At 44.0% G+C, this 11,851-nt stretch overlaps 1 protein-coding gene across 1 annotated transcript in view; it reads right to left on the bottom strand.

The window, feature by feature from the left end:
• The window catches only part of Ube2w (ubiquitin conjugating enzyme E2 W), a 50,111-nt gene extending 40,323 nt beyond the window's left edge, over positions 1 to 9,788 (bottom strand). The window contains exon 1 of the mRNA XM_028864631.2: positions 9,682 to 9,788. Within this exon, the coding sequence (XP_028720464.2) occupies positions 9,682 to 9,783 (102 nt within the window). The 5' untranslated portion in view covers positions 9,784 to 9,788. The remainder of the gene's footprint in view (positions 1 to 9,681) is intronic.
• Between the last annotated feature and the right edge of the window lie 2,063 nt (positions 9,789 to 11,851).

The following is an 11,851-nucleotide window of genomic DNA, read 5'->3' on the forward strand; positions in this document are numbered from 1 at the left end:
ATCAAGAATTTTGGTACCCTGAATTGAGGACTATCCCCACATGGATACCGAGGGACAGCTGTATTAGGTCATCTTACAATTGTGTGGCACGCAGTTCCTAAAACCCTTGGGATCTCTTAAGTATCTTCTTATATGTTAGTGACATGCTGGGGGCTCCAAGCTATCCTGAGAAGGAAGACTATTTAACAAAGAATCCAATCAAGGAAATGATAGGGTTAGAATTTTGAGGGCCACCTCTCAATCTATAGCAAGAGGCTAAAATGGAGGTGATCACCACTGACCAATGACTACATCCATCATGCCCCTTAACAAACCCTCCAAACTCCACAAGATAGGTATGTCGCCCAGTTGCTAAACTGCTTGCCCAGCATGCATGAGCACCTGCATTCAAACCCCAGCAGCGTATAAACTGGCCCTAAAGGCGCATCCCTGTGAATGCAGCTATACTCAGGAGACAGAGGCAGAGAAGTGCAGGTTTATTCTCAATTCCACAGTAGGTTGTCACTCTGCTGGTACACATGAGACCCTGTGTCAAAGGGGAAAAGTCTGTAAGAGCTGAGTTTGGAGAGCTTCTAGACTGAGGAAGAACTCACCTGCATCCCAACTCCAAGGAACAGACTACAAAACCCAGGACACTTAGGAATCTCACTATGTATCAAGTCATCTGGCTCTTCATTGAATCCTTTTAAAATACCTTCATTGCTGACTGTGATGGCCAACAAACACCTTTACTCCCAGGACTCTGGAGACAGGCTGTGAGTTCTGTGAGTTCAAGGCCAGCCTGGTCTATGTAGAGTACCAGGACAGCCAGGGCTACATACACAGACCATGTCTCAAAAAGAAAAAAGAAAAAAAAAAAAAAAAAGGAGGGAAAAGAAAAAAAAAACCCTCATAGTCAGGTATAATGGCTCATGTCTGTAATATTAGTACTTAAGAGGCTAAGAGAACTATCAACAATAAAGTCAAACGTGCCTTCACAATACACAACCAATTGTGTCCACTATCTTGGAGTACTGAAAGGGGAGGGGAGCAAGTTAGCTGAGAATCTCCAATTTGGAGGCGAGTCAGACAGAATTTGGGACTAGCCTGGGACACTCTGCTTGCAACTCGAATCTAAGCAGGGAGCAGTCTTGAAGGACCTGTACTAACTCTGGTCAGAATAGGAACTGGATTGAACTGTAGAGCATCCAGCTGGTATCAGATAAATGCTTTATGGAGGAAATAAAATCAGAAATAATGTATCAAGTGTTATGAGTACAGAGTATTAAGAAGTTTTCATGCCGGGCGGTGGTGGCGCACACCTTTAATCCCAGCACTCGGGAGGCAGAGGCAGGCGGATCTCTGTGAGTTCGAGGCCAGCCTGAGCTACAGAATGAGTTCCAGGAAAGGCGCCAAAGCTACACAGGGAAACCCTGTCTCGGGAAAAAAAAAAAAAAAAAGAAAAGTTTTCTCTATAGACTAGAAAGTTAAAATATAACTCCACTCCTCAATGCACATCTGAAACAAATTAAAATATGCATGTATACAAAAACTGTGTACAGAATGATCATAGCAGCATTGTTTATCACAATACAGGAATAATCAGAATTATCAATTGATGAATAGAAACAGGAAACAAAATCAACTTGACGAATGGATAAATAAACCCCTTACAACCAAGAACACTGGTAAGATCTTCACCACAGAGAATCTCAAAGCATGCAAAGCTTCCAAACCCAACCAGAATAGCCAAATCCCTAAAAACTGAAAAGAATAGGGATTTCTTGAGGCCAGGGAGAGAGAAACATGGGAGTGACTGCAAACAGCAGTTACTTCTTTTGGAGTCGATGAAAATATGAGAAACGGTATTCATGGTGGTGGATACATCAGAAGCCTTACAATATACACTTTAGAACAAATGAGTTCTTTGATTAACTAATTAATTTTGGAGAGGGCAGTGCTACATAGAGAACAAGCTTCTTGTGCTAGGCAGAACTTTACCACTGAGCTAGAACCCAGCCCATATACTTCAATCTAAAGGAAAAAGTAGGCCTTTACAACTGGCATAGAAGGCTGGTAATCTTATGTGGCCAAACCTCAAATATGAAGACAACTGGCTAAGGATGCACGCTAAGTGGAATCCATACTTCTGCCCTTCTTCCTGTGATGTGGAAATAAAGAGTCCTCATATGACACAATCATAAAAGAAATCTGTTTTTTTTTCCTACTGATAGTCAACACAAAGACCAGAAATCAAAAGGACAAACAAAACAAAATCCTTGCAGGAAGAGTTTAAATCCGGAGGCCTACAATATCATAGTTAGAACTCACAAGCAACTCAAAAACTTCATGACATGAGATAATCTCCTATTTTATCAAATATGACTGTTTATCATCCCTATTTTATGCTTAGTGGAAAAATATTATAGTTATTCAAATGCAAAACTAGAATCAAATCCAGTTGACTGGATTCTAGATGCTGTGCTCATTTGTTCATTCAACATTTACAGAGGGCCTCCTCTATACCAGCCATCCAACTGCATGAGGAGGAAATGATGAGCTAATTGATTTCCAATAAAATCATAATCCTGAGGGACTTAGCAATGTGAGAATTACTAGTGTGGGGTTGGAATGCTACTTGTACTGGGTAGTCAGAGAAAGTCTCACTGAAGAAATGTGTTAAAGGTCTGAGGGGGGAAGGGAGCAAAGGGCTGAGGTGGGAACAGCAAGGAACCACCACCACATGATAGGAACCTGAGTATCTGGGAGAGGTCAAGGCATGGTCCTCAACCTTCCTAATGCTGCAACCTGTTAATATAGTAGTGGTGACTACAACTACAACATTATTTTGTTGCTATTACATAACTTTAATTTCACAACTGTTATCAATCGTAATGTAAACATCTGATATGCAAATCCCCCTCAAAGGGGTCACATCTCACAGGTTGAGAACCACTGCCTATTAATCAGTCCTATCAGTCTGAACAAAATAAGGAAGACTGAAGTGGCCATCTGCCTTTTGCTGAGTCTAGTGGGTTGGCAAGAAGACTGTAAGGGTCCAAGAACGAGGCAGGAAACCATCAGTGAAACTGCTAATATGAAATCCAGAAAGGGATGATGATGATGTAATGTAGAAGAGGAGACAGTTCCAGTTCTGGATCTCTTCTGCAGGTAGAAATGACATAATTCATAGAGGGTCTAATGGTGGGGTGGGATCAATCTAAAGTCCCTAGTTCACAAATAAAGAAGTTGTCAAGTATCAACAAGGAAGAAACATGTTTGGGGAAGAGAATTCAAAAAAGCAATTTTACAGCTGGGTGTAATGGTACATGCCTGTAATCCCAGCACTTGGAGGATTACAAATTTGCAGCCACTCTGGGCTACATGATTAGGAGATCCCATCTCCAGGTAAAATCAAAGCACTTTTATATATACAGGTTTACCTCTTCTACTCTGTGTCTTAACCACTACACTGCCTACTGCTGTTTGTGCAGGAGGGTTCTCCGGTGGTAAGAGAGCACTCCATTCTGGAGCCTCTGATTCCAGAGCCCATGGTCTTTACTCCTAGTATCTCAGAAGCATGCAGTATTTTTTTGTGATCAAAAACCTATACTCAAAACTATCAAGTGAGGAAACTTTTAAAACACCCAAAAAACACAAACAAGTCTTCTGCTGCTATTAACCATTAGCAGATACCAATTACAGAGTGATGTAACCGACGCCATCAAGCAAATGTTCAGTTTAGGTAAATACTAAACAAAAGTGCATCATCTGAAAGATGCCAAACACTTTTAATTCTCCTTGATAAAGAAGTGTCTTTAAACAGTAAAACCATCATAATTTTCTCAGTACACAGATAATGTACATTTAATTTGATCCTTAAATTAATTTTATTAAGAATGTTAAGAAATATTTCCCCACCACTACCACCACCCCTTTTTGAGACAGGGTCTCACTATGTAGCCCTAGCTGTCCTGGAACTGGCTATGTAGACCAGAACCCACAGAGATCTGCCTGTCTCTATCTCCTGGGTGCTGGGGATTAAAAATGTACACTACCACACCAGCTACCTCTCAATTTCTTAGCAACAGAGGTTATAAATCAATGCACTGAGATAAGTACTTGTTTCTTATCTTGAACACTGAGGATAGAACAGGGACCATCAAGTACACTAGGCAAATGTGATACCACTGAGTAGTGAATTCCTAGCTCATTTGCTTAATTCTTGACTGAAAAGCTAACGAATCATTCCAATAACTTCCCAACAATTCCAAACTTCAAAAAAATCTTCATTACCTACTAATGTACAGCACTGTGGTGATATACTGTGTACCCCCAATAAACTTGCCTGAGGATCTGAGGACAGAGCCAGCCACTAAATTAGACATAGAGGTCAGGCAGTGGTGGCACACACCTTTAATCCCAGCACTTGAGATCTCATGTCTTTGCTTGGGAAGCACACACACCTTTAATCTCAGGAATACAGCAGGGCAGAGAAAGGTATATAAGGTGTGAGGAAACAGGAACTCACTCTCTTTAGGCTGAGGATTTCGTAGAGATAAGAACTAGTGGCTGGCTGTTCTGCTTCTCTGATCTTCCATCTTTCATCCTGTTATCTGGCTCTGGGTTTTTTATTAAAAGATCATCTAAGATTCGAACAACACAGCATCACTACATTTCAGAACTTGGCTTCCAATCTGTTTCACTAATTACTTAGTTACTATATAATTTCCCAAATTTCCCACTTCCCCAAATAAGTAGCTTACAGAAACTGCCAAGTCATAATGAAGTTACCTGACTTTTACAAAACTGCAGTTAAGAATCCAGATGAAAAAATATAAAGGTACTTAGAAAAGGTTTTTACAAACACACACACGACAACGAACAACCTTCTGGACTATATAATGTGAATCTAAATTTTAAAGTGTTCCTGTGTGCTAGTCAACCAACTTGCCACTAAGAAACTGATTAACAGATTTTCTTCAAGTAGAATTAACCAAAGCAGAATTTGCTATTCATGAATGCTTCTTGAAGTGGCAAGTGATAGACCAATCTTTATTGTACACAAGCTTTGTCCATATTTAAAAGATAAAAGTACTTTTTTGCTTTCATGGAATCATTGGGGAAGGAGGCTTGAAGCATTAAAAATCTATATACTTCCAAGACAAACAAAGATGAGATTCCATAAAAGCTATGTGATAGAATGCAAAGAATGCAAAAATAAAAAGGACACGCCATCACTTCATGCTTTTGACCACTCATGTCTGTCATTTTCACAGAACACCCTCAGTTCCACACTATGCAGATCCCCTAGTCCCTCGGCACTTACTCTACACCTCTGGCTGCCCTATTACTAAAGAATCCAGCAAACCGCAGACTCAGAATTCAAGTTTCCCTATAGTCAATAAGCTTCAGGATCCAAGATGACAATTTTCCAATTTCTGATTATGCTAAAACCTTAATTATGACAATCGACAAATAAGAAGGTAGCATCTAACTGTCAAGGCAACCGGACTACTAGGACATGAGCCCACCTCTCTGAATCACTATAGCCAATAACTTGAACAAAGTGTTGGACACAATCCAAGACAAGATCCAACTCAGTGAGAGAGGATGAAAACGCAGGGCTGCCGGTGCTGGTGCACACCCTTCATTCCAGCACGTGGTAAGTAGAGGCAAAAAGATCTGTGAGCTCTGCTCTACATAACCAGTTCCAAGACAGCCAGGGCTGCATGGTAAGACCCTGTCACAAAAAGAAAAAAAGGGGGGTGGGCACAGACAGAGGGAGAAAAGAAGGGTGTCCACAAAGAATAACCATTCCTTGCAATTACATTATTTAGAGTTGACAAACATCAGCTATTATGTGCTAAATTCCTAAGACTATACACATAAAAGGGGTCAAATCAGGAAAACACAGATTTTAGTAGTTCATTGCCCTACCCACTCAGCCACTTTGTCTCAATCAGGTTAAAAAAAAAATTATTGTTGTTGTTGAGACACGGTCTCACACTATGTAGCCCTGGCTGCCCTGTAACTCACTCTGTAGACCAGACTGGCCTAGTACTCACAGAGACCTGCCTACCCTACCTCCCAAGTGCTGGGATTAAAGGTTTGTTCCACCATGGCCAGCATCAAATGAAAGTAAAAATTAAAACTTCTATTTTAAAAGGAATCTGAACAAAATGGCTAAATACTAAATTTGGAAAATATGTATGAAAGCCAAATTAAGTATCTCACCTGTCAGGGCTGGTGCACGCCTTTAATCCCAGCACTCGGGAGGCAGAGCCAGGCAGATCTCTGTGAGTTCGAGGCCAGCCTGGGCTACCAAGTGAGTCCCAGGAAAGGCGCAAAGCTACACAGAGAAACCCTGTCTCGAAAAACCAAAAAAAAAAAAAAAGAGTTCTCTTAAAATATTATCTTATAATATTACTTGGTGATTTCTGACTTTATTTTCAAAGGAACTAGTAGGAAGAGGAGAAGAAGCAAAATAGGAAAGAATGCATCCAAATGTAAAATGCACCACACAGAGCTGTATACTGATGAACCCTAGCAACAGCAGCTTCCCCACAACATGGGCACCTCCTGATGGGTGGCACAGCTCCCTGGCTAGGTGCTTCCAGATTCCAACAACATCATCTACCTTAGTGTACTATCAAAGACTACTTTTGTGTATGAAAGTTGAGAAGCACTGACAGAGTACATGTCAGCCAAGCCAGGCATAGTGGGACACACCTGTAATCCTAGCACTCAGGAGACCCAGGCAGGAAGATCTCAAATTAGATGTCAGCCTGGGCTACACAGCTGAAATGAAGATAAAACACAAAAGCAAGCTGGGCAACGGTGGCACAAACCTTTAATCCCCATACTTGTGAGGCAGAGGCAGGCAGATCCCTGAATCCAGCCTTGTCTACAGAATGAGTTCCGGGACAGCCAAAACAAAACAAAAATAAAAAATAGCTGGGCGGCCGGTGGCACACGCCTTTAATCCCAGCACTGGGAGGCAGAGCCAGGCGGATCTCTGTGAGTTCAAGGCCAGTCTGGGCTACCAAGTGAGTTCCAGGAAAGGCGCAAAGCTACACAGGGAAACCCTGTCTCGAAAAACCTAAATAAATAAATAAATAAATAAATAAATATAAATAAAAATAAAAAATAAAAGCAATTACAACCTCAGCTTTAAATTTATATCCTCTAGTAAGAAACTAAAGGGCTGACCTAACTTGATTTTATTGTATATAAAAATTATTTCACTGCTATCAAGTGATTAAATCCCACATTACATGTCCTCAGTGTGGCATGTTTTTAAAATACAGCTTTGATTGCAGCTTAAGTAATCTCTTCTTCAGCAATAATAATACCCCTGTAGCAAGATATGGAAATCTAATCTTATCTAAAAATACTTGCTGAGTTAATGAATACATTTGATCATTTAGTTATAGTGTTATGTTTAATTAAGTTACTTTGAAAAGAGCTAACTTTTGCTGTCAAATGGTCAGGAAATAAACTTTTCGCAAAGATACAGAAATAGAAACCACACCAAAGTGTCCTTCAAAGAGTCTGCTATGGAGCTGGTTAGACGGCTCAGTGGTTAAGAGCAAGAACTACCCTTGCAGAGGACCCTGGTTTGGTTCCCAGCACCCATGTCAGGAAGCTCACAAGCACCTATTAACTCCAGCTCTAGTAGATCAGAAATGGCTTACACAGGCACCTGCATTCACATGCACACACCCACACAGAGACACACAACACACACACAATAAAAATAAATCTTCATCAAAATGCTAGTTCCCTAAAAAATTATCAGATACTTTGAAATACATACAAAGGTCAAGCTTTGACTTTAATTAAAACAGAAAGGGTCAGTCCCCCATGTTAACCAGAAGACAAAGGAATAAAAGCCTGGTGCGCTGGAGTCTAAGGTTGTGGTTGAAGCACAGAACAGGCATAAAAAGCATTTTCCTCCCTGTTGAAGGCACAGAGTAAACACCAAAAATATCAATCTCTCTTGGAAACAAACCTGCTTTTTCCAAATACTTGAAGTGTAAAAGCTAAACAGCTCTCCTGCCAAAGCCAAATACAACCACAAGTGTGGTGGATTTTAATCTTTATTTTTAGTCTTAAATAATGCTTCTATCTTAAGATAGATCATCTTCGAGAGGTCCTAACAAACAATGTCTTAACACAGATAAAAATGTTAGAGCAATCATATAGCCCATCTGCTGTCCAACTGGTGCTCCACAGTTCCTTTTTTGGCCTCAAATGACGAAACTTCTCTAACGTCTCTGGGGAGAGTGCAAAGTATAACGTTTCCTGAAATTGTTCTTGTTTTTGCTGCACCATTTCGTGACATCTCTTCAACTAGAAACACTCCTTGCAGTTTTATTGTTCTGCAGGCGAGGCCAAAGGGACACGCAAATGCAAACAGTGTTGCAGGGAAAGCAGGTTGAAAGACACAGTCAAAGATGGAAAAAATGCGCAAGAATGAAAAACATTTCCAGCACAGAGAAGCGCCAACAATGAGATCTTGCTTATTCTTCTAGAAACAAAAGCCAAATATTCTTCTAAGGAAAATGTGGTTTCTCTCTTTACTCAAGAGGATGTTAAAACTCCAAAAGGCATTCCGCTGACACTCTACAAGAGTTCTGCCCTCTCTTCTATGTGCTTTAACACCGCTAGCCCTATCTGTAAATTAAACGCCAGCTATAGATAATGCAATCTCTAGAAACTACAATTGTGGTTGCCATCTTTGCCTGAAAAAAAAAAAAAATTTTTTTTCCCCTTGGATTTGGAAGAGGGGAAAAAAGGAGTACATTAAGTTGGAAGGCAAGGAAAACCACCGTCAAGTCAGGTTGATAAAACACGGGTTAACAGGCGCCTTCTACCAAACTAAGGTTTTAAAGGTCTGGGGAAGAAGGGCAAAGGAGCCACGGCCTTACCGAGTCCGCAAGGGTGGGGCATCCTAAGGAAAAATATATATATACATATATTAAGAGAGCGAGTTTCTCCCGAGGCCGAGGAGCGGGCCCACAAGCTCGCACCCTGGGTGGCACAGGACGCTGGGGACACAGGCGAAGGGCGGCTTCGAAGGAGCCGTGGGCTGCCGGGGAATGCCCCGGAGTGCGGGCTGACAGGAGGAGGCACCCACGGGGCACGGGATGAAGATCGAAGAAGAGCAAGCCGGGGCCGGGCGATCCGAGGCTGCGCGTGGGAGGCCGGGCAGAGACCGCGGAGCGCCGTGGGCAAGCGGCCGTCCTCGGCGAGGCGCTCCCCGGCTCGCCCCCACGCTCTGCCCCTATCCGGCCGCCGGGACCGCGGGCGACGGCGGCGGGCACAGCTGTTTCCACCCTGCCGGGGACCGCAGGGGGAGGGGGAGGAGGCGAGCATCTCCCCGGTGGCCGGGGAGCCAAGCCGCGGCCGTCCTCGCGCGGGGGCGCGGAGCGGAGCCCCCGCCGCGGAGCGCACGCCGAACTTCGCCCTTTCTTCCCCTCGGCCGCCTTTATGCCACAACTTCGCGGCCGCCACCGTCCGCGGCCACCGGCCGCCACCCCCCCGCGGCTCCGCTCGCCGGACCAGGGTCCCCCGACGCCCCGAGGTCGGGGAAGGCCGCCCGGAGCCGGGCCCGCGGCCCCGGACGCCGCCCCCGCGCCGACGCTCGCCCCGTCTCGGCGGCCCCCACGCCCGCCCCGCTGCAGCAGCTCCGCTCACCTGCATTGACGCCATGATGAAACCATCCCCCCAAGGCCAGCGAGGCCAGAGACGCAGGGGGCGGAGCCGCCGTGCTCGCGTCACGCCGCGGGGGCCCAACATCCCGGGCACGGGGGTGGAGTCGCCGATGGGAAGGGGCCCGCGTGTCCCATTGGCTGGCGCGCGGGCGCCCGGGGGCGGGGCGGGGCGGGGCGGGGCGGGGCGCCCTGGGTACCTCGCCTCCCGGCCAGTTTACACGCTGGCCCACCCTAGGTGCTGGTCGAGCCGCTGCTTGGGTTCGACCCGCGGCGGTACGCCCAGGTCACGAAGCTGTCTGGATCCGCGGGGTTGGGGTTCTTTTTTTGTTTGTTTTTGGTCTCAAATCCCAGCTACAGGTGTAAGGTTTATAGTTTGTTTTTTGTTTGGTTTCGTTTTTTTTTTTTTTTAATCCCCCTTCGCATGTCTTTTCTACACCTACCGCGTTTTCACGCCTTCCTAGCCAGATAAAACTTCGCCTGGGGATGCTTTCTCGTCTTCGCAGTCCCGGGAGGCATTTCCTAATTTGGGGGGGGGGGGAGGTGGAGGGCAGAGAGTCACACGTTTCCTTATAGGATAGAATGAAAACTGAGAGCAGGGCAACATTGTCATCTTAAAGGCAAGAGCAACTGGATTTTTAGTGTTGAAACGTGCTGGGAAGGGAAGGGGAAGGAATAATGTTTTCTTTTGTGTGCGATTTTCTAGCTCCCTTAGCCAAGCCTCTCAATCGTAAACTCCATGTGTATCATAGTAGTTGTTAACTTTGATTAGCGATTGACTGGTCACGAATTCTCAGGGTAGTGGCTCACGTCCTAATACTCTTAAACCTTGTGCCATGCCTGCTTTTCTCTTCATCCTATTCTGTGGTGGGCAGTTTCATGATCAGCCGACCTATGAATGAGTTGGGGCAGGAAACGCTGAGCATACAGAATTTATTCTAGGAATGCGCCAGTTCTGCCAACGTTTATCAGAAGTCACATTTTTAAAGCTCTTCCGGAACCGAAGATGTCATTTGGTTTATAAGAAGAAAATGGAAGGCAAAAGCTTGCACCTCGTGTCCTATCTCTAAAAGAATCAAGGAGGCTGACATGTTAAGTAGAAGGTTTTTGCTTTACCCGAATAAAAGTTTAAATCTTTATTTTTATTGACTTGCCTTCTTTTTTAGATATTTCTCTACGATATAAATATAATGGCAATGTAGAATATCACTCTTCACACTTAAGATAGATCACGATGTTCTCTGGGAACATCCGTAAGGAAATGTGTTCAAAAAAGGAAAAGATCTTTAAAATATGCCAGTTATTCTATGGCATAATATTCAACACAGTTTATCTTCACCACAGAGGAAACCTTTTTTTGGTATTCTTCCCTCTCTAAGACTTCACTCTATTGCCAGAAATGGGTTTTTTCCCTTCCTATGTAAAATGTGATCTTGGAGTTTGTGTGACTTGGAAATCAAGAATCGGCCAAGTACCTTGGGCGTCAGTTCAGTTGTGTTGCCGCCATTAAACTTGGAATAAAGCCCACAGAGCCCAGTGAAAGAGGTAAGTTGAAAGGTTGTTAACTGTTCCTTCTAGAGATCTTTGTCCCTATGGTTGCAGGTCGTAATTTACCAGCAAACGTTCATTTGGTTTAAAAGCTGATTCTTCCTAAAGGTGTAGATAAGAGATGACTCCACACCTAGGTGGTGGTGGCACACACCTATAATCCCAGCACTTGGAAGGCAGAGGCAGGCAGATCTAGAAGTTCAAAGCCAGCCTGGTCTACGGAGCCAGTTCCAGGACAGCCAGGGCTACATAGAGAAACCCTGTATTTGGGGGAGGGGGGTACTCCACAAACAAAGCATTGTGACCTCATCAGAGCAAATAGCCTGCCAGGCAAGATACTCAGAAGGGGCAAAAGTGGTTATAGGAATTTTAGTGCTGCCTACAGTAGAACTAGCATCTGCTCTCAGCCTCACACGTGTTCAAAGGATCTTCACAGGAGGCAAAAAAAAAAAAAAAAAATCAGTATTAGTGACATCCCAGGAAATTCTAAACTGCTCATAATTACCTATGGTCTGTCTGTATTCTTTCATTAATACATACTAGAGGGCTGGGATGTATAGTTCATTGGGAAAGCCTGTGGCTAACATGCAGGAGACCCCGATTTGATC

Source organism: Peromyscus leucopus, chromosome 5, assembly GCF_004664715.2.
Source record: "Peromyscus leucopus breed LL Stock chromosome 5, UCI_PerLeu_2.1, whole genome shotgun sequence".
In the NCBI taxonomy this organism is placed as follows: domain Eukaryota; kingdom Metazoa; phylum Chordata; class Mammalia; order Rodentia; family Cricetidae; genus Peromyscus; species Peromyscus leucopus.